We start from the raw sequence: 25,445 nt of genomic DNA, 5'->3' as shown, positions 1-25,445 counted from the left end.
TTTGTCCAACTATAGATTTCAAATTATGGGTCGGGGCATTCCACTTGCTATTAGATGTGGGATACCTGTGGTTAATCTGTTTAATTAAAATGGTAATTCGGTGGCTTTCTTAGCTATTTTGGCAGTAAAGCTAGATATAGTCACAGGTTCTAAGAAACACATAATGCTTTTATGCTGTTTAGAAAAGCTTCATGGCTTCAGATTCTCAAGCATAAAAATTTCCATGGTTTCTTTTTGATGAAATGTGTGCAAAGTTGGATGACAAAGTAAGAGGGTGAATAAATGAGGAATTTATCTCAAATGCTCAGATATTTAATCAAAATTCCTTTTAACGTAATTCACTGGGTTGTTGTGAGGACAAATTGAGGTGATCACTGAGAAAGCTCTTTGGAAACTAGATTACAGGCATAAGGGATATTAGTAAAAAGTAAGATTTTAAAGCAAAATAAGGCCTCTTAAAAGCCCAGAATGTCTGGTGTTCTGACAATGTACTTACTATCTAGTGAAGATTAAAGATTAACCCTTGTTCAGGTAATATTATCTAGTGGGAATAATATAGCATTTACCATTTTAACCACCTTTAAGAATATAGTTCGTGATGCTATGTAACAATTACCACTATCCATCTCCAGAATTTTTTCAGCATCCCAATCTGAAACTCTGCACCCAGTAAACAATTATTTCCCATTCCCCTCACCCACCAGTTCCTGGTAACCTCTATTCTTGGCCTATTCTTTGTACCTTATATAAGTGGAATCATACAATGTTTGTTCGTTTGCATTTGGCTTATTTTACTTAGCATGTTTTCAAGATTCATCTATGTTTTAGCATGTATGAAACTTTCCTTCCTTTTAAAATAATATTCCATTGTATGTATATGCCACTGTTTGTTTATGCATTCATCTATTGATGGACATTTGGGTTGTTTCTACCTTTTGGCTACGGTCAATAACACTGCTTTGAACACCGGTGTACAAATGTCTGTTTGAGTCCCTGCTTTCAGTTGTTTGGCATATGTACCTAGGAGTGGAACAAAGCAGAACTTTAATTAAACCATCATTTCTTCTACACTTTTTTGGTTATCCAGAGCAAGTGTATCTCCACCATTCATGCCCTAAAGAGTGAGCAGTTCCTTTCTTCACCTTTGATGTGCTGTAGGCCTCTATCCTTTCCCTTAGGCTCTGCCTCCTCCTTCTCCTCCTCCTCTGAATTTGGTACTTTAAGATGCAGCTACAAAGGAATCTGAAATCTGACTGGTTACAGTCATTATGTCATTATGTTTATACCTATAAGAAGGTCTATTTCAATTAGACCTGCCAATTGGCACAACTTCGAGGACTGACAAGTTAAGGTAAGCTAAGAGAAATTTAGTTGAGGGTACATTTCAATGGAAATTTAATGCCATACAAATGAATTATTGTGACTCTTAAAAAAAAGAGAGAACAGTGTCATACAGAGAACTATACTTTAGAGTTCAGCTTCAATTCCATTATTGATAAATTACTATCTGCTGGGCAGTTTTAAGATACAACAATGAATGAGACAAGCACTCTTATTTTCAAGAAGCTCACATTCTAGAGGAGGCGGCATACATATTTAGTAAGCAAGAAATAGCTATACAACACTCTTACTATTTATTTGTTTATTCAACATTTGTTTATTCGTCAAGCACCTACTAAGCACTGTTCTAGGTCCTGGGTGTATATCAGTGAACAAGGCAAAGTCCCTTGTCTCTTGTAACAGACTTTCTAGTGGGGGCAGGTGAACAATAAACAAGAAATGTACCGTATTCAGCTGTGTAGTTTTCTTACAGAGAAAAATAAACAAGATAAGGGATGGAGAGTGATAGGGAGTGTGTGTGTTGTTTTAGGGAGGCTGACCAGTGCAGGCCTCTCTGAGGGACTTTGAGTAGAGATCTGAATGAAATGCTGAAGATAGTCAAGGGGATATGTGGGTGACAAGAGAGCCTGATAGAGGTAGAGTGGCAATAGCTGTAATGTTATATTCCAGAGATATATAAAGAGCTTTGGGATTTTAAATGATGAGACAAATAAATCTGATGTCTATGATTTTAACCACCTAATTCTATGACACTGTAACATTATTTTTTATTTAAATACCCAAAGATCTATCTGCAAGAGACACTTGCAGTTTAAAAGGAATGGATATTTCAAAATGATAAAGAACCAGTGCTAGGAATCTCTCTCTCTCTCTCTCTCTCTCTCTCTCTCTCTCTCTCTCTCTCTCCCTCTCTCTCTTACATACACATACAACACACAAACACACAAACATGCATGCATTATAAAAACCTCTGTGCATAGGATAAACATGAGGCAGGCATTGTGTGATATTTTACCAATCTCTACTCCTGCTAACAGTGTAGGAGAAGGTACTGATTTCCTTATATCTTCTTCAACAAAGGGAACTACGAAACTTATAATAGTTGCCAATATGATAAATTAAAACATGGTGTAGAGGTTATACTTATTTTTTTTTTCTAATTTAAAAAAGTTTTTCACTTTAAATATTTTAAAGAAATGATTGCTTCATTGTATTGGCTGTTCTTGGTCCTTCTTGAGGGCTCAGTACCGGGATGTTCTAGAAGCATGGCGTTGACAATGCACAGGGGATCAGCGTGCCCTGGTTATAGAGGCATGATTAGAACATATTTGGTTTCTGTACTTAACTGCAAATCTGATGCAACTTCTGAAAATCCATACCTAGCTTTAGACATTTAAAAGGAGCCATAATCCTTTCATTTAAACGTAGTGACAAGCCAAAATATTTTGTTTTCATCTAATCCCATCTTAAAAACCAGAACCCCCTCAAAGCGATTCTGAACTAAAAAGTTAAATCTGTTTTGCACATGCATTTGTTCTCTGGCATCCATGGGGTTAATTGTTTGCTTTCTCTGAGCTGAAATTAAGGAAGTTGGGAAAGAACTGTCATTGCTCTGTGTATTAAACGTTGCTTGAGAGTGCTTAGCTTTCATTGATAAGAGAGTTGAACTCTCTTTGTAATGATTAAAAAACACACAAACAAACCATTGCTAAAGCCGTCATCTCTGGGAAAAACAAGTGGGAACTCCAAAGATATTTGCTTATCTCCTTCAGCCAAGGGCTGATAAAAGTTTGGTAAGCAGAAATGGTAGCTGGTGACCCCCTTTCGTTGTCCTCTTCCATCCTTCTGAACTCTTGGTTCCCATTGAGGAAGCCATCCTCCCAAAGCCATCCTCTAGGGAGCTTCCTTTTGTTTTTCCAAGATTAACCAGTTCTGTGCTGGGAGCGGCAGCAGGCAACTATAGAGAGAAGACTCTTTTGGGCTTTTGGTGTTTTCCCAAGGAGTGTTTTCTCCCCCAGTTCCTCACTGGTAGTGAAACTGCTTTCCTACAATGTCTTCCTCTTTTTCTGATGAGATGCTGATTCTGATCTGACATTTAGCAGCTTCCGGTAGTGGTAAATGGTCAAGAGTGTTTTTCCGGGAGTTGATCTCAGGTTTTCAAGAATGTCCTCTAGAGACCCAGCGTGTTTTCTATGTAATTACTAGGGCTTTCAGAATAGCCTGGTGTTTCTCGCCGACATGGTCACGGAATGGGTACCTGTCTGATATTCCTGCGCTGCTGGGAAATCCCCCCTTTGGGGAGAGTGTTAGGTCCAGGCTGAGGTAAGTCCATGGGGAACTTTTGAAGGTTGGTGAGACTAAGAAGAGAGTTAGCTCTGGGCAGTTCGGAGCTTTCTGTTTTTCTTTTCCAGGTTACTGTTTTTATCTTCTGTGTGGTTGAGGTTTAGAAAATAGTCTTTATTATTCTCCTCTCATTAAAAAAAATATTTTGGGAAGTTAGTCAGGTTTGGGAAATAGGACATTTTCTCTTTGTCTCTTGAAGTTCAAATTTTTATTTTGTTATCATCACTTATTATATGGCCATTTTTTCTTGGTTTGTGGGTTTTTGTCACTTTCTTTGATAGGAGTTTGTTTTCTTTTTTCAGGGTTTTTTTTTCTAGTACACTTGTTCAACCATATTGTTTATTCTGTGATAAATTCACGCTTTGGACATAAATAGTTTGTTACTAAGCCCTCTCTCTGAGGCTTGAGGGGTATGTTTTCAGTGCTGAGATTTGTCTGAACAGAAGAATTGATTCTTCTAGCTATTCTGTTGACAGACATGAGAGAGTCACAGGTCCTTGGCTAACAATTAACTGTTTTGACAAAAAAGGAAACTGGCAAGAAACATTATTCAGGGGCTGAAGGCTTATTAGAAAGATGAGGAAATATAGTATCACATATGGGATTACCAACATCTGTGTCTGTGAACTGTCACCTTTGCTCAGGTGTTGCTCCACGCTAGCCTTTACTGCAAAATATAAATTCAGAATAATTTTTAACCTATATTTATCTGTTTTGTGTTTTTATGTTGTTTCATCATACATGCATCGTTAAAAGCATGGGGCCAAGTGATTTTGTGTGTGTGTGTGTGTGTGTGTGTGTGTGCGCGTGCGCACGCACCCCTGGGAGATATATATATATATATATATACACACATATATACACACACACACATATATGTATGTATATATATACACATATGTATGTATGTATATATATACATATATATGTATGTATATATATACATATATATGTTTTCTAAGCACAAGAGGATTTCATCTTATTCTTATATGGTAAATTAGAAATTTTTACTTAGTAGGAAAAGACTTCACCTATCATTTCAAAGTAAATTGGAAATTGTAGCTCTTCCTGAAATAAAACTTCTTAATGTATGCATTCCAGATGCTTGTATGGAATATACAAGAATTAGATGCTAGTATTCATTTTTAGGATGTCTCATGGGAAATCATAGAAAGTGGTAACCTCCAAGTGTTCCACATTTCTAGCACATGCCTAAAGTCTTACCTAACTTCTTAGCAATATTTTTCAAATATTAGCCAATAAATTTCTGAATGTAAATATTAAATATTATTGACCATTGTATTTCCTTCCTTAATTTGAGGGTACCTTTCTTTCCTCTCTCCTTTTCTTTACTCAGCTCCAGTTTATTGATCACCTACCTTTGCCAGGCTCTGTGCTAAGTGCCCAGAGGAAGAGGGCACAGTAGGAAAGCCACAGCTTTTCATTTCTATATCTCCTTTTCTGACCCTTCTTTTGAGATTGAGTGTTCCTTAGGACTTTGTCCTTGTCCTTTCATTGAATTATTCTCACCCTCTGTCTTCTCCTCACTTCCCTTTATTATTGTTCTTCCTGAGTGAGATCATTCACTCCCCATGACTCCAATGGTTCTTCATATGTTGGTTCCAAGTCTACAAGTCTGTCTTTTCTCTTTAGTGCTGAGGATATTTTGAATGATCAAGAGACATTTCAAGCTCAATGTGTTAAAGCTGAACTTTCTATTCTCCCACCCCAGTTCCTCTCCTGCTCTTACACCTTTCTCTCCTTCTCCCTACATGGCTGTATTTGTCATTTTAGTTAGTGGCACATCTATCCCTTCATTGTCCCAAGCCGAAAACCTAAAAGTCATCCCAGATTTTTCCTTGCTCTGCACCTTAACACATGAGCTATTTATAAACTCTGTCAATTCAACTGCAGGAACGTTTCTAGACTCCAGCTCCACTTGCTTGTTGTCACTGCTCCCCCATCTCTTTCCTTGCCAGTCCATGCTGTAAGGGTAACCTTCCTAAAAACTCTGACAGCATGCGCTTGTATAGAGAGACACCAGCGAGCAATGACAATGGACAAGGGGGCTGGATTCTAATCATAGCATTCTCCTGCCATCCCATTACCTACAGGATCAACCACAGCGGTGCTCTCTGTCACCTCGTCTATCACATGGGGATAATGATAATCTTTGCCCAGACAGTTTTGGTGAGGATTAAATGAGATGACATATGTCAAGTGCTTATCACAAGGTCAAGTACCCAGTAAATGACAGTGATGATGATGGCAATGATGATGATGACTTCTTTTAGAATCCATCTCATCTATTTTGCCAGTCCCATATCATACCACATTACTCTACGCTGTCTGTAATCTGGTTGCCATGATTCTCACTGCTTCCCAAAGCTTCCTTTCCCTTTCACAACACTTGGTCTTTCCACATGTTACTCCTTTTGCTTGTTCTTACCTCATTTTATTGAGCAAACTCTTCTTTTTATTTCAAATAGATTCAACTTGGAATCAGTCTCTCTGAGCAGAGTGTTAGTGACTCTGCAGAGCAGGCTTGATGACTCCCCTCTGCCTCCATATTTTTCAATTCCTCCTGCTATCATAGCCCTGAACTTGCCATTCTAATGATCTTTCCATGTATCTGTCTGTCTTGTCTCCCCTAGACTGTGGGCTTTTGAAGGACAGAGATGGGCTGATGATCCTTGTTTCCCTCTATTTAACCCAGATTTGATATAGAATAGGCACCTGATGAGTGTTTGATGTAACACTCAAACACTCTCAATTTTGTGGAGAGTTAAAAATGGATTAAAAATAAAAACAAGTATTTGAGTATTAACTTTGTAGCAGGAGGCACTGTGCTAATTTCTTTATAGGCATGAGCTGATGTACTTTGCCGAAGGATCCTATGAGTTACCCTGATTGTTCCTGTTTATAGGTGGGGCTTACAGAGGAGGGGGAATTGCTGGAGATAACACAGCTGGCAGGACCAAACCCAGCCCTCTGACTCCAGTGCTGGTGCGGGAATAGGGAAGTAAGAAGAGGAAGGAAGATGACCAAGCCATGGGAGGCAGGTTTGGAAGAGAAAGGCAAGATGAGGAGAAAGATGGTGAAAACGCACAAAGGCGGCAGTTAGAGCAGGCTAGGAAAGGACGAGAAAGCCAACTAGAAGACTAAGTTGGAAAATGAGCAGGGAATAAACAAGAGGAGGAGGGGAAGTAGGGTTCCCACCACTTTAGAATTTTGTGGCTGGGTAGCAGCTGCATGCTTGACAGAATATAACAGACTTCAATATTAACATGATAACACACAACAAAATCAATCCAATGTATATTACATGGGAAATAGAACAATTTATTGTTGAGGCATGGTAGTTAGATATAATTGCTAAGCAATATATAAATTTGGCTGTACTAACCATGATGTTTACAAACACAAGTATACACACACAAACCGGTTTAAAATTTTTTTACTTCTAGTTTTGCCCAATACCTACAATTTGTAAGTACTATGCCTCTTGGCAGCTGTCACTGACACCAAATATGATTAAAGCATTATCTACACCTCCCACCTTCCCATCACACTCAAAGCTATACATATTCAGGACAGAAACCCAGGGTGATTCCTTATCCCTCACTGGTCTCACCTTCCAAAGCTGAGATTTCCTCTTTCTGGGGTCTTAGAGCTGTGCAACAGCACCCGTATTCTGCAGGGGTCTGGCCTGGGAACCGCGGGGAATATTCGTGGGCTGGTAGGCATAGTTGCCAGCAGATATGACTGCAAGGTCATCATGTCCAGGGGTGGGAGGACTCACAGAGGTTTTTGCTTTTCAGCCTCTGGGAATCTAGGGCCAGGGGGAGGAAAAGGTACCAGTAAGACCAGAGAAGATGGAGGGATCAGGAGGAGAGAAGGTGGTGGTTTCATAATCTTGCCATTGCAGCTTTCCATCTTTAGACCCCACTACTGCTCAAGCAGGTCGGCTTTTCAAAGTTCTTTTAAATTCACCCTGGTGCTGGCCTCCTAGGAATTCCTACTCCTGGTGGGTCATTCCTCAGAGAGAAGGTGAGTTGGGTTGGGAAACAAATACTGCAGTGAGAAATATGAAGGAAAGTAAAGGAAACAGGGAAAGGAAACTGATTTTGTTTACTGTGTTTCCTTGGACTTTCACTGATCCAAAAGTTCATCAAAAGATGACTTTTTCTTTACTCCAGCATCTTTTAGAGGTGGAACAAGTGTCAGCTGGGGTATTTTGGTGAGTTGATAAATGTGCAAGAATGAAAGGACTAAATTTCACTTTCTCAGAGTGAAACTAGAATTTGCTACGTAAGTATGAATCCTCCTTAAATTTGCCTGATTGCTGCTTTTGCAAGGAAAAGATTGGGTTGGAGGATACATGGACCTGAATGTCACTTCTTAATGATTCTTATTTAAGATCATTAATAAGAGATAACTTTCACAAATCTTATAGAAATATTGTTTAATTCATACTACAGTAATTATATTATCAGTCTGGATTAACAAGGAAGAAGAGAATATTTTCTACAAAAGCAAAAATGGCTAAAATGGATTTATTCAATGTCTTTAGAATAAAAGTTTCCCAAGACAATTTGGAAATGGTATTAGAGAAATTAAAAACAATGAAATAGCTTTATGGCTTAACGGTAATTTTAGGAAGAGTATGGTATTGCTTTATGTTTGATTATCTAGGGGTTTTTTAAAGTTTTACAAGAGGATCTAAAATAAGAGAGGGCAGTGGTTACAAGGTTATTTTCTATTTAGTTACCTTCATGTTTTACAAACATATTTAGATTCATTTTTTGTACTAGTTATCTGTTAGGATTAATTCCTCAAAGCAATCTAGCAAACCAATAAGGAGAAAGAAAAAGTTGGCCAGTGACCAGTACTCTTACTAACTTCCTGAGAGATTGAATTTCTTCTGCCTGCATTTTCATTGTCATCTGTCACGGTGTAGAGTCCCTTTTGCCATCTTGCTTAAAGAATCACTCTTCCTTTCACCTGCTTTAGGGACTCTGAGCCCATGAAAACAGAACATGTTCACCTAGTCCCCAGGGAGAGTTTTCAAGCCCTAACAAGTTAGCTTAGAACTCTCTGATGAGATTTCTGTATCTGGTGGCCAGCTGGGGCCACCAGATACAGACATCATTGTCACAGAATCCATTCATTCCTCTCCCTTCTACCATATTGTATTTGTTGTTGTGACTATTTTTTGGGAACAAAGATAGTTTATTTCCATGGATGAAAACCCACTTTTGTTCACATTATTTCTCACAGAAAGGCTTTACCTCAAAAAATCTGTTTTGCAAATCTTTTATAGCCAGAATGCCTCCTCTTGTTTTCTTCCCCCAAGATTTGCTCATTTCCTCCTTTCTTGTGCTTTTCAGTTTGCCTGCAACACTCTTCCTAGTGTTAACTCAATATTGCCAACCCTTTGAGATTTTTGTTAGGCTGGAGATAGGGGTGCACAGGAGGATGGGGACCAGCCAAAGGAAGGGGGGGGGCAAGAAAGCCATGAAGGCCACAAGCTTGGGGAGATATAGGACATTCTGGTTCTTGGGTCTGGGGTCTGGGAAGGGATAGGAGCTAAAAGGGAAGTGTACTTTAGCATCTGGAAGACCTTGTTCCATTCTTCTTAGCAATTGAGGACATCAATCATTTTTTCATTTAGCAAATGTTTATTGAGCATCACTATATGCCTGGTATGCATTAGATACTGGAGATCCCACTATGGGCCAGACAGGTGAGGTCTCTGCCCGGTTGGAAATTGTGTGGACTAATGGGGAAACAGGCAATATAATAGGCAAATATGTTCTAGAGTGATAGGGACTCTGAAATGGAAAGTTCTTGATTCTGTGGGAGCGCACAGGAGATGATCCTATCTCTGATTTGGGAGATTAGGGGAAGCCTCTTAGAGGAGGTGATGTATGAGCTGATATTGGAAAGATGAGTAGGAGTTAGGAGTTAGTCAGGTGAAAGGGTTGTTTAGCAATGGGGTTAGATGGTAACAGGTGAAGGGAAGAGCATGTGTGGAGGCCCTCAAATGGAAAGAAGTATAGATGTGGGGAGTGCAAGGAGGAATGGGGGCCGTGAGGAGAGTGATGAGAAATCAGGACAGAAAGATGAGCAGGGACCAGGTTGCAGAGGGTCCCAGGAGTCATGTTAGAATTGCATCTTTTTTTCTAAGGCCAATGGGAGATAATTGGTAGGTTTTAAGTATGGACATGACCTGATGTCATTTATCTTTTCTGAGGATGACTCTGGCTTCAATGTGGACCCTGGTCTATACGTGGCCAAGGCAGGGGAACCTGTTAGGAGGAATGCAGGAGAAAGGCAATCACTGGCCAGGAGGCATGTTCTTGGGGAGGGAGGGGGGAGCAGTGAGGAGAGGGAGGAGAGAGTGTTCGGGGCAGCCTTGGTAACAGTTGGTAGATGATGTGGGAGGAGAAACAGAAGAGTTATTGATGGGTTATATTTGAGAACCTGTCCCTGCTTCTAGCAGCACCTGGCAGCAGTACTCCATCTTCTTGCTCAGATTTATCAGTTTTAGTAACTGGTCCCTAGAAAAGCAGTAGATCCCCAAAAATGTCAATGGGCCCTATCTGTCAGGCTGTGCCCTCAGTAGGCTATTGCTTTTCCTGGAGGTGGTGGATGGGAACTCATGGATCTGGGGGCATGACAGGGACCTATACTGGTTTCAGGCTTTTCAGACTCTGAGAGGTTTGTAGTGGAGCCGTTGGTGTTGATGAAATTCTTCTGCATCTTACTTTCTTGTAACTACTAAGCCATAAGCATTGCTCTTCCTCTTTTTTTGCTTTCCATATGAATGACCAGCTTTTTAAAAAAAAATTTATTGGGGTGACAATTGTTGATAAAATTACATAGATTTCAGGTGTACAATTCTGTATTACATCATCTATAAATCCCATTGTGTGTTCACCACCCAGAATCAGTTCTCCTTGCATCACCATATATTTGATCTCCCTTAACCTCATCTCCCACCCCTCAACCTCCTTATCCTCTGGTACCTCTAAACTATTGTCTGTGTCTATGAGTTTTTGTTTCTCATTTGTTTGTCTTGTTCTTTTGTTGTTTTGGGTTTATATACCACATATCAGTGAAATCATATGGTTCTCTGCTTTTTCTGTCTGACTTGTTTCACTTAGCATTATACTCTCAAGATCCATCCATGTTGTCACAAATGTTCCTATATCATCTTTTCTTACCACCGAATAGTATTCCATTGTGTATATATACCAAAACTTCTTTATCCATTCATCTATTGAAGGCATTTTTGTTGTTTCCATGTCTTGGCCACCATAAAAAAAGCTGCAATGAACATTAAAGCACACGTGTCTTTATGTATAAATATTTTCAGATTTTTTTGGTAGATACTCAGGAGAGGGATTGCTGAGTCATATGGTAATTCAATTTGTAATTTTTTGAGGATCCTCCACACTGCCTTCCATGACGGCCGCACCAGTCTGCATTCCCACCAACAGTATGAGGGTTCCTTTTTCTCCACAGCCTCTCCAACACTTGTTGCTATTTGTCTTGTTGATGATAGCCATTCTGACGGGGTGAGGTGATATCTCATTGTGGTTTTTATTTGCATTTCTCTGATGATTAGTGATGTTGAGCATTTTTTCATATGTTTATTTGCCATTTGTATGTCCTCTTTGGAGAAATGTCTCTTCAGGTCCTCTGCCCATTTTTCAATTGGGTTGTTTGTTTTTTTGTTGTTGAGTTTCATGAGTTCCTTGTATATTTTGGATATTAGCCCCTTATCGGAGGCACTGTTTGCAAAAATCTTCTCCCATTCAGTTGGTTGCCTCTTTATTTTGTTGATGGTTTCTTTTACTGTGCAGAAGCTTTTGAGTTTCATATAGTCCCATTAGTTTATTTTAGCTTTTACTTCCATTGTCTTTGGAGTCAAATTCATAAAATGCTCTTTGAACCCAAGGTCCATAAGTTTAGTACCTATGTTTTGTTCTATGCAATTTATTGTGTCAGGTCTTATGCTTAAGTCTTTGATCCATTTTGAATTAATTTTGGTACATGGTGACAGATAGCAGTCCAGTTTCATTCTTTTGCATGTGGCTATCCAATTTTCCCAGCACCATTCATTGAAGAGGCTGTCTTTCCTCCATTGTATGTTTTTAGCTTCTTTGTCAAAAATTATCTGTCCATATTTATGTGGTTTTATTTCTGGGTTCTCAATTCTGTTCCATTGGTCTATGTGTCTGTTTTTCTGCCAATACCATGCTGTTTTGATTAGTGTAGCCCTGTAGTACAAGCTAAAGTCAGGGAGGGTGATACCTCCAGTATTGTTCCTTTTTCTTAAGATTGCTTTGGCTATTGGGGGTCTTTTGTGGTTCCACACAAATCTGATGACTTTTTGTTCTATTTCTTTAAAAAAATGCCATTGGGATTTTGATGGGGATTGCATTAAATCTGTATATTGCTTTGTGTAATATGGCCATTTTAACTATGTTAATTCTTCCAATCCAAGAGCACGGAATGTCTTTCCATTTCTTTGTGTCTTCTTCAATTTCTTTCAAAAATGTCTTATAGTTTTCAGCATATAAGTCCTTCACATCCTTGGTTAAGTTTATTCCTAGGTATTTTATTCTTTTTCCTGCAATTGCAAAAGGAATTGTTTTTTATATTTTTTTCTGAGATTTCATTGTTAGTATATAGGAATGCAATGGATTTTTGTACGCTGATTTTGTAGCCAGCAACTTTACTGTATTCGTTGATTGTTTCTAATAGCTTTTTGGTGGAGTCTTTAGGGTTTTCTATATATAGCATCATGTCATCTGCAAAGTGATAATTTAACTTCTTCATTCTCAATGTGGATGCCTTTTATTTCTTTCTCTTGCCTGATTGCTCTGGCAAGGACTTCCAACACTATGTTGAAAAGCAGAGGTGACAGGGGACAGCCCTGTCATGTTTCTGAACGTAGAGCAAAGGGCTTCAGTTTTTCATCATTAATTATGAGATTAGCTGAGGGCTTGTCATATGTGACCTTTATTATGTTAAGGTATTTTCCTTCTATGCCTGTTCTATTAAGTATTTTAATCATAAATGGATGTTGTGTCTTGCCAAATGCCTTTTCTGCATTAATTGATATAATCATATGATTTTTGTCCTTTATTTTGTTTATGTGATGTATCACATTGATGGATTTGTGAATGTTGAACCATCCTTGTGCCCCGGGATCAACCCCATTTTGACCAGCTTTTCTAAGTATGTTTACTGCATCCTGTCACACCACTTCTTTGAGCAGAAAGCAAATAAGCCATTTCTCTTGCTAACTAAAAGAGTATGCATTTAGTACCTCTGCTCAGTTTGTCACGTGTTTGCTAAGGTGTCTGAGAGTTCATTTTCATGGTCTTCTAGGTTCTAAGTGTTTGAAGTCACTTGTTTTCCCCTTTATTTATTTATTCTAAATCTTTAATAGCGTTTACCATATGAAGGAAATTAGACCATGGGTAGGGGAAGAAAAGAAAGAGAATCATGACATTATTCTGGCTGTTTTGGTAATTACCTGGGGAATACTATATACTCAAGAATAAACTAATGAAAATTTGGAATTGCATTTTGTTTCTCTAGAGCCTGGCCAATAATCTCCTCTCACATGTAACTCCCACAGTTAGAAGTGGTTCTCAGCTCTGGTTGTTGAAAGGAATCACCTATGGCACTTGAATAAAAGGCAGAGTCTTATATAAATGTCTAATCACTATGTTGTACACCTGAAACGAATACAATATTCTATGTTAAGTATTTTTTAAAAAGAAGCAAATCTTGGAGCTTCACCGTGAGATATTGTGATTCATAGGGTTTGGGATTTATTAGAAAATTTGTCCCAATTTAAATGCCAAAACGAAAATAGCACTTTTGTGCTTACCTCAAGTTGTCCTCTATAGCCTCTATAATAAATTATAGAATTATTTTTATCTAGTTATATTTAAGCCTAACACATGGAATCTGCTGTTCCTTATTGTGCCAGTGAATTCCTAGTCATCTAGATTTGATTAGGAAGAAAGCTTAAGGATGGAAATGTATGGTTAATGAGCATTCTTCAAATGCTGATGTTATCTACTTTTCTTGTTTTCTTAGGCAGGCCAACTGCTGAGGCCCGGTGAAAAGTAATCAAGTGCAATAATGTTCGGCAGTAAAAAGAAATCACTTGGTAAGTGTTGAGTTTTTCAGATGATACAACTTGAATAAGATTTTTAAATTAAATTATATTTTATTTTGCGAAGGCGTCATTTATGTACAAAAAGCACACAGATCTTAAGTGTTCATTTGATGAGCTTTGACTACTGTGTATACCTACGTACCTACTGCCTAAAAACAAGATATGGAACATTTCTATCACCCAAAGCGTTCCCTTGTGCCCTTTTTCATTTATTCTCCCTGCACTCCATACAACCATCTTCTTTCTATCAGATTACCTTTTCCTGTTTTTGAAACTGACATAAATGAATTAATATAGCACGTATTCTTGTGTCTTGCTTCTTTTACTCAGCATAAGGCTTTTTGACATATATCCATATAGTTGCAAGAATAAATAGTGCCTCATGTTTTCTTTCAAAGCAACATTACATTATATGAATACACCAACATTTAAAACTAAGCTCTCTCAGTTAGAAATAATTTTGGTTCATGATGACAGGAAACACATGTGGTTTTCTTGTTTGGCTAATTGGTCTAGCTGAGCAGCGTTAACAATAGTTCAGTTTCTTTAATACAGCATCCTGGCCAAAGAGTATTGATGTTCTCTTTTGTCTCTAGTTAGTCAGTGACAGACTATTATGTAATTTTCCCTTCAATGCACATGTGTTTAATTTATTACTGCTATTTTCTTTATATTTGACCATAGACTTTTTAGAGACTAAAGGCTGGATTAGGGTTTACATAATGCCTTGTTCCTTCATCTAATAACATCTCTGACAGGTGATTAATTTACCTCGATAGGCAGTTGTTTCATGGTGCAATCCATTCCCTTGTTGGACACTTATTTATTGCAATATTTAGCTTCATAATGAGCTGAAATATGTCTCAATGTAGTTCCCACCCAGAGGTCATTAGTTCTACCCTCTGGGGCAATGCTTTCATATTCTCAGTGCTAATCTAGAGTTTAGAATGACTGTCATCATTTTTTGTTTTTCAAATGAAATGATTTGTTTATATCAAATCACTAGTATAGTCTTAATAGTGTAAACATAAAATTAACCAGCTTTAACTGGGGCAAGTTTCTAATAAAATTTATTGTTGTAGGTTTTGATATGTTTTGGTGACTTGGGTGGGTCTTTATCTGCTATCGCATTGATTTGCAGAGAAAGCTGAAGCCAGTCCCTTCCTCTTGGACTTATTACAATGACCATGTGACTTGAGGGAGTGACATTTGTGTCACCATCATTTGCATCATCATAATTGTGAATGATGCATCTTGAGGTTATATTTGTTCCTGTAGATCTGGTAATAGACTGGAGTGCTTTTACAACAAAATATTTACCCATTTATGCAGTCAGTCAACAACTGTTTTTGAGCCCCTGTGGTATGCTAGGATAGTGCCGACCTTTCTTGACTTCAAGTAGCTTTTTACTATTCAATACAATACACATATCCTCACACAATTGTTAAGTTTACAGTAGCAATAATAACTTAAAAACAGTTTACTAAACCTCATTACAAGTGTATATTTGCCAGAGGAGCACAGACTAGAGACCTTCTAATCAGCTTGGAGTTGTCAGGGGAAAAATCATGCAGAAGTGGTATTTTACCTTAATGAGATATTTAATATCTGCAACATTTAATTAAGGTGTACTCACATTTATATAAACACAACATCATCAGGAAGCCCGCCACGGTGTTGTGGGAAAACAATAATTTTCTTCCAGATATGCTTTATTATTTATTATCTCTATATTTGTATAAATCTCACATTCTTCAAGATGTGAAAAATTCCAGCTAATTGACTCAAATCTTTAAAACATTAGGATTACAGTCTATTTTCTGTTGGTTCTTTGTAATTCACGCTTTCTGTGTAGCTTGATGGGAGGCCCAAAACAATCGTTTTAAAGCATTTATGTGCTTTTCTATTCTACAAAGCAATCCGGAAGAGTGTTGTTCGTGTATAAAATACCTAATTAAGATTTCATGTAGTTTGGTAATATGGGAAGCAAAAGAGGTACATAATTAAAGGCTTTCTTTAAACAAGCTAAAGCTATTTTGGATTCCAAAATGTGCGGGTTGTGGAGTCAGCACACACCACTCAGGGCAGTCCTTTAGTGTGTTTATGGGGAGTGGGGTGGGAAAAATCAGACCAGGGTCACATTATGTCTTTCGTGGGCCCTTCCTCCAAAAAATACTGAAAATTATGTTTTACGATTGTGGGTACAAAGACAAATATAATCCAGGTTGGATTCATTATTATGTGTCCATTATTATTACATATGTTTTTTCTTCTGACTTTAAAAATATTATGAACATTTAAACTTTTGTGTGTACCCCCAGAAGTATTGTGGGCCCCAGGCACTGCATCTGCTGTGCCTACAAATGAGGCTATTCTTTGGTTGAAGTTTATATACCTGCTTCTCAGGCATTTTCTTGAGCATATACTATTTAGCAGGTACTGGGTTGGTCCTGCAATAGAGGATTGGTGACAAAAATGATCCATAAGACATGGAACCTCTACTTATAGGTAACATATCAATGCCTAGAAAAGTACATGTAGGAGTATTCGTACGCGCGTTTAAAGAGTTTTATTCTCCTGGGGCTTATCACGTATGGAACAATAGCAACAAATCCAAAAGCTATTTTTCGAATAGTTTTGCAGTTACACTTGTGAAGGAATTAGTTTTTGTTTGACCTTGTTTTTTGTCTGCTATAGTAATTTGTCTATAAAATTGGATCTCTCTTTTCCCCCCAAATCCTCCATTTTCTTAGTTTAACTAAAAATGATGCCAATGAAATGAAGTGCCCATCATCACTGGCTCGTCAGTGACATACTTAAGACAGTGCTGATTTCATAAACTCTCTCTCGTAACTTAGGGGTTAGTATTTGCTAGTGAATTCTCTTCTACATTTTAATGACTATTGGTGTCCAGAGAGGAAAGGGCATGGGAAATTTTCTTTGGTACTACCAGAGCAAAGGTCCGTTTTCTGGATCCCAGCACCATCTGACATAAGGCAAAGGGTGATGGGGTAAAATTACAGTGATAAGAGCTAATGATCTTAGCCCTTGTGGCTAAAATAGTTTTAAAAAACATAATAAAAACACACTTTTAGTTCTGCTCTGAGGGACTTGGAATGGAAAATAACAGTGAGGTGAGCTGAGGTTTAAGCTTTCTTAGCTTCATGGTAAGTAGCTTCTGGTAGAGATTTGAGGTCAAGGAGGTAACAGGGTGGATGGATGTGTGATCAAACAGGACCCTGAAGGCCTTTGTAAGAACTCGCTTCTTTCTTGAGATGAAGAAACATGGGGCATTTTGAGCAGAGGAAACATAATTTTTGTGGTCGCCAGAGTAATGTCCTCTCCCCACAAAACTCCCGTGTCCTAATCCTTGGAACCTATAACTATGTTACCTTACATAGTAAAAGGAACTTTGCAGATGTGATTACGTTAAGGATCTTGAGATGGGAAGATTATCTTAGATTATCCAGGTGGGCCCCAGGTAAATCACAAGGATCCTTGTAAGAAGGAGTCACGAGGGTCAGAGTGAGAGATGTGACCATGGAAGCAGAGGTCAGAGTGATGTGGCTGTGAGCCGAGGAAAGCAGGGAGCCTCTAGAAGCTGGAAAAGGCAAGAAACAGAGTCTCCCCTAGAGTCTCCTGAAGGAACAGGGTCCCGCTGAAACACTTTGAGTTTAGCCCTGTAAGATCCATTTTCTGACTTCTGACTTCCAGAATAATAGGATAATACACTCATATTGTTTTAAGCAACTAAGTTTGTGGTGATTTGCTAGAGCAACAATAGGAAATGAATACAACTGTAAAAGGATCATTCTTGTTGCTCTATTGAAATTACCTAGCGCATAGTGGGTGGGGTAGAAGAAGGGAGCGCCAAGGGGAGGCTATGGCTGCTCAGCTGGGAGAGGTGAGGTAGCTTGCACGAGACTGTGGGCGGAGGAGGGGGTGAGAAGAGGACAGATTTCTTTTCTGCCCAAAGTTCTGGCTCCACTATCTCTTTTAAAATATGTGTTATCTGAATGCTTCACAAATAAATGAAATGAGACTACAAATTTTCTTTTCCTGTTTTCACACTTGGTCCAATAGCCTTTTAGAAGGACTAGCTGAAGAAGAACTGGAGATGTCTTCTTACAAAGTCCACATTTTGCTCCATCTTATGTGGCACAACGCCTCTACCAAATTCCTTCTCTTTTCAGTAAATGACTGCAGCTCAACTTAGATAAGGTTCTTGGCAGAACACCCTACCACACTCCACAGCTTGTATACAGCAGAAATTCCCTTCAGAGTTGCATGGGACAAGTGAGGATGCCTTTTCACAACCCATCTGGACTTGACTTTCCTTTCCTCTGGTTTCTGTGACTCCCTAGGCCTCTCCTCTTCCTTGCTGTGTGGGTATTTGTAGGCATGTCTGCCCTTTGAAGGCGATCACTGTCTTGTTTGTTTTTCCTTTACTGCCTAGAATAGAGCCTTGCTCAGAGGAGCTCAAGAAATATTTCTGGAATAAATAAATCTCTTTGTCTTGGCTCCAGCAGATTTTATTTGCCACATGGATTCAGGGGCCTGAGACACTGAAACCAATATGTACTAAAAACTCAATTTATAGACTCATGCATTTCAAAATGACAACCACAAGCTTTGAAAAAAACAATTTCTCTTGTAACCCCTGAAATATCAAGCAGATAAGAGATCTCCTCAGATTTCCTTCTCATGTGTCCTTTTTTTTCCACTTGTTTTTCCCCTCTCACTTTGTGAAAGGTGGCTTGCTTTCTCTTGGATGGCTGGAATGTGTCTCACTGTGGAAAATTAAATGTCCTCTAGCTTCCTCTAGGCTCTTGTGATCCTTGGGGGGTAGACCTTGATTTATTATTTTTTTTCTTTTTGAATGGGGATGCTATAGAAAGATATAGCTATTTTCAGTCTTTACAGAAAGCATTCTGATCCTGGCCCAGTGCATAAAAATGTGATTTTTTTCCCCCCGATAGATAAGTACATTGTAACAGAATGTAGATAAATAAACAGCATTCTAAAACAGTAAGTTTTGAACAGGAGTTTGGGAGAGTATTCTCAGAAAGGACTGGCCAAAGGATCCCAGGAGAAAGCAGACTGGTTCTCTAGGAAGGCCTCCTCTGTGAAACACAGAAGCCTGGAAACAATGGAATGTAAGAGATCACAGGGCCACAGGGTTCATTGGGAAGGGACCTGTGATTTGAAGTACATCCTGGAGTAATGCATTCAATGAAAGAGGCCTCTTCTCTGTCTTCTTGATCTCTGGACACAAACACACACCAGTTTACAATTTCTCAGTCATCTCGCCACAGTATGATCCACCACCCCCTTATATGCAGAATTTCTTCTAAGCTTGTTTTACAAGACAGGCAGTTGGGTGCTTGAATTGTGACTACTGCATGATCTGCTAAGTCTTTAGTTTGTTCATTTGTAAAGTGGGGCTCAGACTAATAGTACGTACCGAACAGAATTGTTTTGAGGGTTGATGAAATAATGAAGGTGGAACACTTCAAATAGTAGCTAGCTTTTAAAAAAGACTCAATAAATATTAGCTGTTATCATTATATCACAGTAAGTCTTAAATCTCCAGTTGTGAACCTACACTTGGAAAGCTACATGCCAAGGGCTTGTATGAAGATTTTACTGATTTTACTTTTACTTGTAACTTGTATAATACAATTCATGGATGCTGGAAGAAGAATGAATCAATAAAAAAATTATATATTTATTGGAGAAGCTATAGTAAGCCATGGGAGGAATAAAACTCCCAATAAATCAAAATTTCCAAATATCTGGATCTGATGAGCAAATTGGCTAGCCAAGAGGAGAACAAACCCATGGCCCTTTATTATTTATTTGAATCTCCTAATTCTGTTTCTGAGATTTTCTGTGAGGACAAGAATTAAAAAAAATATATATTTATGGGACGATTTTGTTTTTGCCTTGATTCTCTTTAGTTTGCTGCTTAAATGTCAATTAAATCCCACCAGCTGCAGGTCACCACTGGGTTTCAGTAGGAAACCCCGATTTGGGACACATATTTTTTAATTGTATTAGAATGTGCTCTTGGAGTCAAATCAGGAAATCTTGGAGGCTGGGGCACTCTTTTCTTCAAAGCTCTCCCCACTCATTGTTCTTTTCTCATGTCTTTAATGAATTAGTTTGGCTCCCAACCACACAGACCAGATTGTGAAGAATGAAAGAAAATTAAGAAAGGAAAAAGCTTAAGTTATTGATTTGGCTTGAGGGGATTTTTCTGAGATTTCTGACCCAACCCCCAAAACCACCACCACCAACAAAACCCACATGATACTCCATGTTTAAAGACATTCTTCAGCGTTTGGATTGGGACCAATCTAGCTGAGGAAATATCAGTGCATGCCATTAGCATTTTATACAGAGACCCCAAAGTCTCCGTGCTTCATCATTTCATGACTTTGGGGATCTAACGCCAATTGCCTGAAGGCTTTCTCCTAAACCACACTTGACGAAGGGCAAAATACTCTGGTGTTAATTGAAGAAAGACACTCCTGTTCATTAATGAGGAACTCATAGTTGTGATCACTCACAGGTCCTAGTGGAAGCCTCCTAAACCTTGCCCCTACTCTTGGTCTTGTTAACATAGCTGCTGCATTCATTAACTGGTCTTAAATACTAAGGTGTTCCCAGGAAAACTAAGAACAAAAGACGTAAATGATTTTCTTCCCTTGCTTATCCAGGGGAAGCTGGATAATGTTTAATTTATTAATTATGAGGGAGAAGAGTCCAGATTGGGAGCTGGATGTTGCCTTAGAGGACCTGGAGTAGAATCAACGGGTGTTTGCCAATTTCTACTGAAAATATTCAGAAAATTACTTCAGACCCTCTTCCAAAATAATAACCTAAGCAACTTTAAGACTGACTATCCAAGCTTGGGTGATTTCTTTTTTTCACCTTTTATTTGCTATTTTGTTGTTGTTGTTTTCAAAAGAGTTTTTTTTTGTATTTTTTGTTTACAAAGTGCTTTGCATGCATTTTTCTCACTTAATGATGGCAACACAAAGTGACATTATTTTACTGAGGAACCATAGGTAAGGAGAGATCACAAGTTTAAATGTGCTCACACAGATAGTTTGGTGGAAGGAGATCTTGGGTCTCTTCCTCAAGATCCAGACCTCTTTTTCTTATATGAGAATTCTTTCATCAAACTTGCATTTTTATAGGTCCAAAAAGTCTTGCTAGCAGGGGAACAACATCTTGACTGCAGTTAAAAATTTTCAGTAGAGTAGTGTTATTTCCTTCCTATCTTTCAAATCTGTGTCTTAGTGATCTGATAACACTTTTGGATTTTCTAGATGCATGTCTTTCTTCCAAAGAAAAAGACAAGCATACATGCAAACATAAGTGAGTATGGTTTTATTATTTGAAATCAGGATTGACACAAACAAGCCATCAGCTCTATCAGATAATTATTTTTGGGGAGGCAGGGTGTAAGCTATATGTCAATAATCCTGAAACAAAATGTTCCCTAACATTTAACTGATTTATAAATGACTTCATGAAATAAATGAGGTACCCTCATTTAGTTATCTTGGATCATACAATAAGAATCACATAGCTCAAGTATTCTATAAGTGCTTTGTGATTGAGGCAAACATCAAATTATATTGGCCTTTATGAATCTTGGGGACTGAAGGCTATATCAATCACCCTACTTGGAGTAGGATTTTGAAGGCTTAATTACCTACTTTTCTATATTCTGGAGCAGATTCAAAACAAGTGTCTAAGATAATTCTTTCTGCTCATGTCTATTCCTTGGCTAATTGAAATGGTGAAGGATGACTTCCTATCCAGGCATATGTCTTTGTTAGTCTCCTCAGCTATCACAAAAGAATGCTAACACTATTACCAGCTTGATCTTTTGTCTTATGGATCTGTGCTCAGCTAGCAACATAGCATAGCAGCCTTCTAGGTATTTTCTGGGAAGTTCAATCTCAAGCTCACAGTCATTTAATATTTAACACAAGTGCAGTTGAGAGAAATAATAATTAAGATGATTGCTCAAAGGACATGTAGTTCATTTGTTCATCTAAATATCCTAAAATACATTCCTGAATTTTAATCAGCTCATCAGTGACTGAGTACAGAGACTCTCATTGGGCCTTCTGAATTGTGTTTGGGATGATATCCCTAGAGCTGTTGCTCCAAAAAAACTCATTTATATTCTTTATATCATACAATGACTTCTTTGTGAGGATTTATTAGAGAAATTATTGTTTAAGCCAAGAATGAATACATAATTGTACTTTTCCTGATAAATTGGTTTATTTTTATTTTATAGGCTATGAAATAAAAGGGAATAGACAGATCTTTCATTTTTCTGTAGAATTTGTAGCCCACCTGGAACAAGTGTGTAGGTCATCACGTCAGGCATTTTTATTTTCATTGTTGACTCAAGGATCATCATCCTTGCTTCTATATTTTCTTCCACTACACTTTACTTTTAAATTTTAACTGTTACTTTTCCTATGACATATTCTTGAGTAGTTATTTTGGAGATGGTATTGCATGTACACACTCTTGCATGTCTAAAAAATGTTTTTATTGCCCCTTCACACCTGATTGATTATTTGGCTGGGTATAGAATTCTAATTTCAAAAACATTTTTTCCTTAAAACTGTAAGGCATCATATCACTCAAATGTCCTCTATCATCCTTATTGCAGATAAGAAATTTCATGGTCTAATTCTTGTGTCTCTGAGATTAACCAATTTTTTTTTTCTTCTGAAAGTTTTTAATATTTTCTCTATGTTTTTGGAGTTCAAAATTTTATGAAAATCTGTGGGTCCATTTTCATTTATCTTCATTGGCACTTGCTGTCCCTTTCACTTTGAGGAATTATGTCTTACTTTGGTGCAGAGAAATTTCTTCTATCTATTTGATTATTCCCTCCCATCCATTGTTTATGTTCCCTTCTCCTAAATTTTCCTTTCACATTTTCCTCCTCCTCTTCCTCCTCCTCTCTCTCTCTCTCTATCCTCTCTCTAAATACATATATATATATATATATATATATATACACATATACACATATATATCCACAAATATATCCACATACATATACATATATATGTATTAAGAGATATATTCCTATATATATTCCTGTATATAGATATATTCTTATAGATATATTCCTACATATATTCCATTTTCCTCATATATATATAAAGAGATATATTCCTATGTATATTCCTATATATATAGATATATTCCTATATATATTCCATCTTCCTCATATATATATAAAGATATATATATATATATATATATATATATATATATATATAAAGAGATTTCTTCAATCTTATTTTTCATTCTACCATATAATTTGTTCATTAAATATTTTTAATTTCCAGGAACTCTTTCTTGCTCTCTGTTTTCTTTGTTCCTATAAGATTGTTCTTGTTTCATGGATGCCACATTTTTTTGAATACCTTCAAGGTACTAATTAGAATTAAAAAGAAAAACAACCCTTTTCCCCATGTGTTTTCAGCATTATCTCTTCCCCTTGCATCCTTCTCCTTTGTGCTATTAGTTTTTCTCATATTTCTGGTGACTTATGGTTGATGGTTTGTATTCACAAATGAAATACTATATGGACTAGTGCAGTTGCAGAGGTCTTTTGCCCTGCCAAACCTCTCCTTTAAATGGGAAGGCCAGTTACTTAGCAGTTCACAGAGAGGCTTTTCTCAGCCTGTTTTAGCTGCTCTAACAGAATACCGTAGACTGGCTGGCTTACAAAACACACAAATTTATTTCTTCCAATTCTGGAGTCTGGGAAGTCCAAGATCAAGGCATCAGTAGACTTGGTGGCTGGTGAGGGCCGGCTTCCTGGTTCATAGGCAGCCATCTTCTCACTGTGTCCTCACATGGTAGAAGGGGCAGGGAGCTCTCTGGGGCCTCTTTTATAAGGGTACTAATCCCATTCATGATGGTTCCACCCTCATGACTTAATTACCTTCCAAAAGTGCCCAAATACTATCACATTGGGGATTAAGTCTCAACATATGAATTTTCAGGTGATACAAACATTCAGTCTATAGCATTGTGGGTTAGCCAGGAAGTCTGGCAAATCCCACACTTGCCTGAGTAAGGCAGGCCTTACTAGGGTCTGAGTCTGCCATAACTGCTGTGTTGTTTCAGAACTGCTTCTCTCTTAGGCCTGAACAAGCACCCTTGGTTTCCTCTCCAGGCATGGTGCCTACTCTCTTTAGTGGGCAAGGAAGGAGGGTATGGTAGGGACCAGTGGCTCATTTATTATTTAATTATTCTGGTGATGCTCCAAAACTAAGGTGATCAGATAATTTATTTTCCAAACTGAGAAACTTTTGAGGCTGAAAGGGGACCCTATTAATTATTTTGCCAAGACAATAGGCATAAACTGGGACTGTCACCCTATCTACAACACACTCTCAATCTTTGTATTTATTGACTGAATTTGGAACTCCTCTGAGCTCCACTGGGAAGACCACTCTTCTAATTCTTTTGGCTAGAACTATTCCTATCCTTTCCTTTTTTTTTTTTTTTTGTCAACTTGATCTCATCTCATTTCTGTTTTATTTTCTAGAATTTCTTTAAAATTTATGAAGCTCTACTAACCCCCACTCTTATTTTCTAGCACTGTTTTGTTGTTATTCTTTTTTATTTATTTATTTATTTATTTATTTATTTATTTATTTATTTATTTATTTATTTATTGGGGAAGAGGAACAGGACTTTATTGGGGAACAGTGTGTACTTCCAGGACTTTTTTGTTTCCCAACTCAAGTTGTTGTCCTTTCAGTCTTAGTTGTGGAGGGTGCAGCTCAGCTCCAGGTCCAGTTGCCGTTTTCTAGTTGCAGGGGGCGCAGCCCACCATCCCTTGTGGGAGTCAAACCAGCAACCTGTGGTTGAGAGGACGTGCCCCAACCAACTGAGCCATCTGGGAGCTCAGCGGCAGCTCAGCTAAAGGTGCCATGTTCAATCTTAGTTGCAGGGGGCACAGCCCACCATCCCTGCGGGACTTGAGGAGTCGAACTGGCAACCTTGTGGTTGAGAGCCCACTGGCCCATGTGGGAATCGAACCGGCAGCCTTTGGAATTAGGAACACGGAGCTCCAACCGCCTGAGCCACTGGGCCGGCCCTGTTATTCTTTTTTTAAAAAAATATATTTTCTGTCATTTCAGTGGGATATGAGATGGAAGGGAGGTAGAAAGACATACTCAGTTTGCTACCTTGAACTGAAAACTCTTTTACTCCACTTTAAGTATAGGCTAGTTTACTATATTATATATCTGTGTGTATCGCTTTACTCCTATTTAGAATCAGACAACTCAGTGATAACAATTGTGCAGCAGTGAGTTTACATTGGTGAATCATAAATTCCTTGGTGAGTACTTTCCTTTCATTACTCTCACATCTGAAAGGTAACCATGATGCCTGTGAAATATGAGGCATTAAGTCATTGAACCTCTGAGCAATTCTCAATGAGAGTTACTTACGGCGGATATGTTTTTAGCTTCTTCTTCTTGCA

The 25,445-nt window shown here is 38.1% G+C and overlaps 1 protein-coding gene across 1 annotated transcript in view; it reads left to right on the top strand.

The window, feature by feature from the left end:
* Positions 1-3,280: 3,280 nt before the first annotated feature.
* The window catches only part of ATP8B4 (ATPase phospholipid transporting 8B4 (putative)), a 204,923-nt gene continuing 182,758 nt past the window's right edge, over positions 3,281-25,445 (top strand). Inside the window, exons 1-2 of the mRNA XM_081049971.1 lie at positions 3,281-3,663; positions 13,810-13,882. Of these exons, the coding sequence (XP_080906097.1) occupies positions 13,855-13,882 (28 nt within the window). The 5' untranslated portion in view covers positions 3,281-3,663; positions 13,810-13,854. The remainder of the gene's footprint in view (positions 3,664-13,809; positions 13,883-25,445) is intronic.

This window comes from Rhinolophus hipposideros (assembly GCF_964194185.1).
Source record: "Rhinolophus hipposideros genome assembly, chromosome: 5".
Classification (NCBI taxonomy): domain Eukaryota; kingdom Metazoa; phylum Chordata; class Mammalia; order Chiroptera; family Rhinolophidae; genus Rhinolophus; species Rhinolophus hipposideros.
The sequence above is the reverse complement of the archived record's forward strand: the minus strand, read 5'-3'. Positions and strand labels throughout refer to the sequence as shown.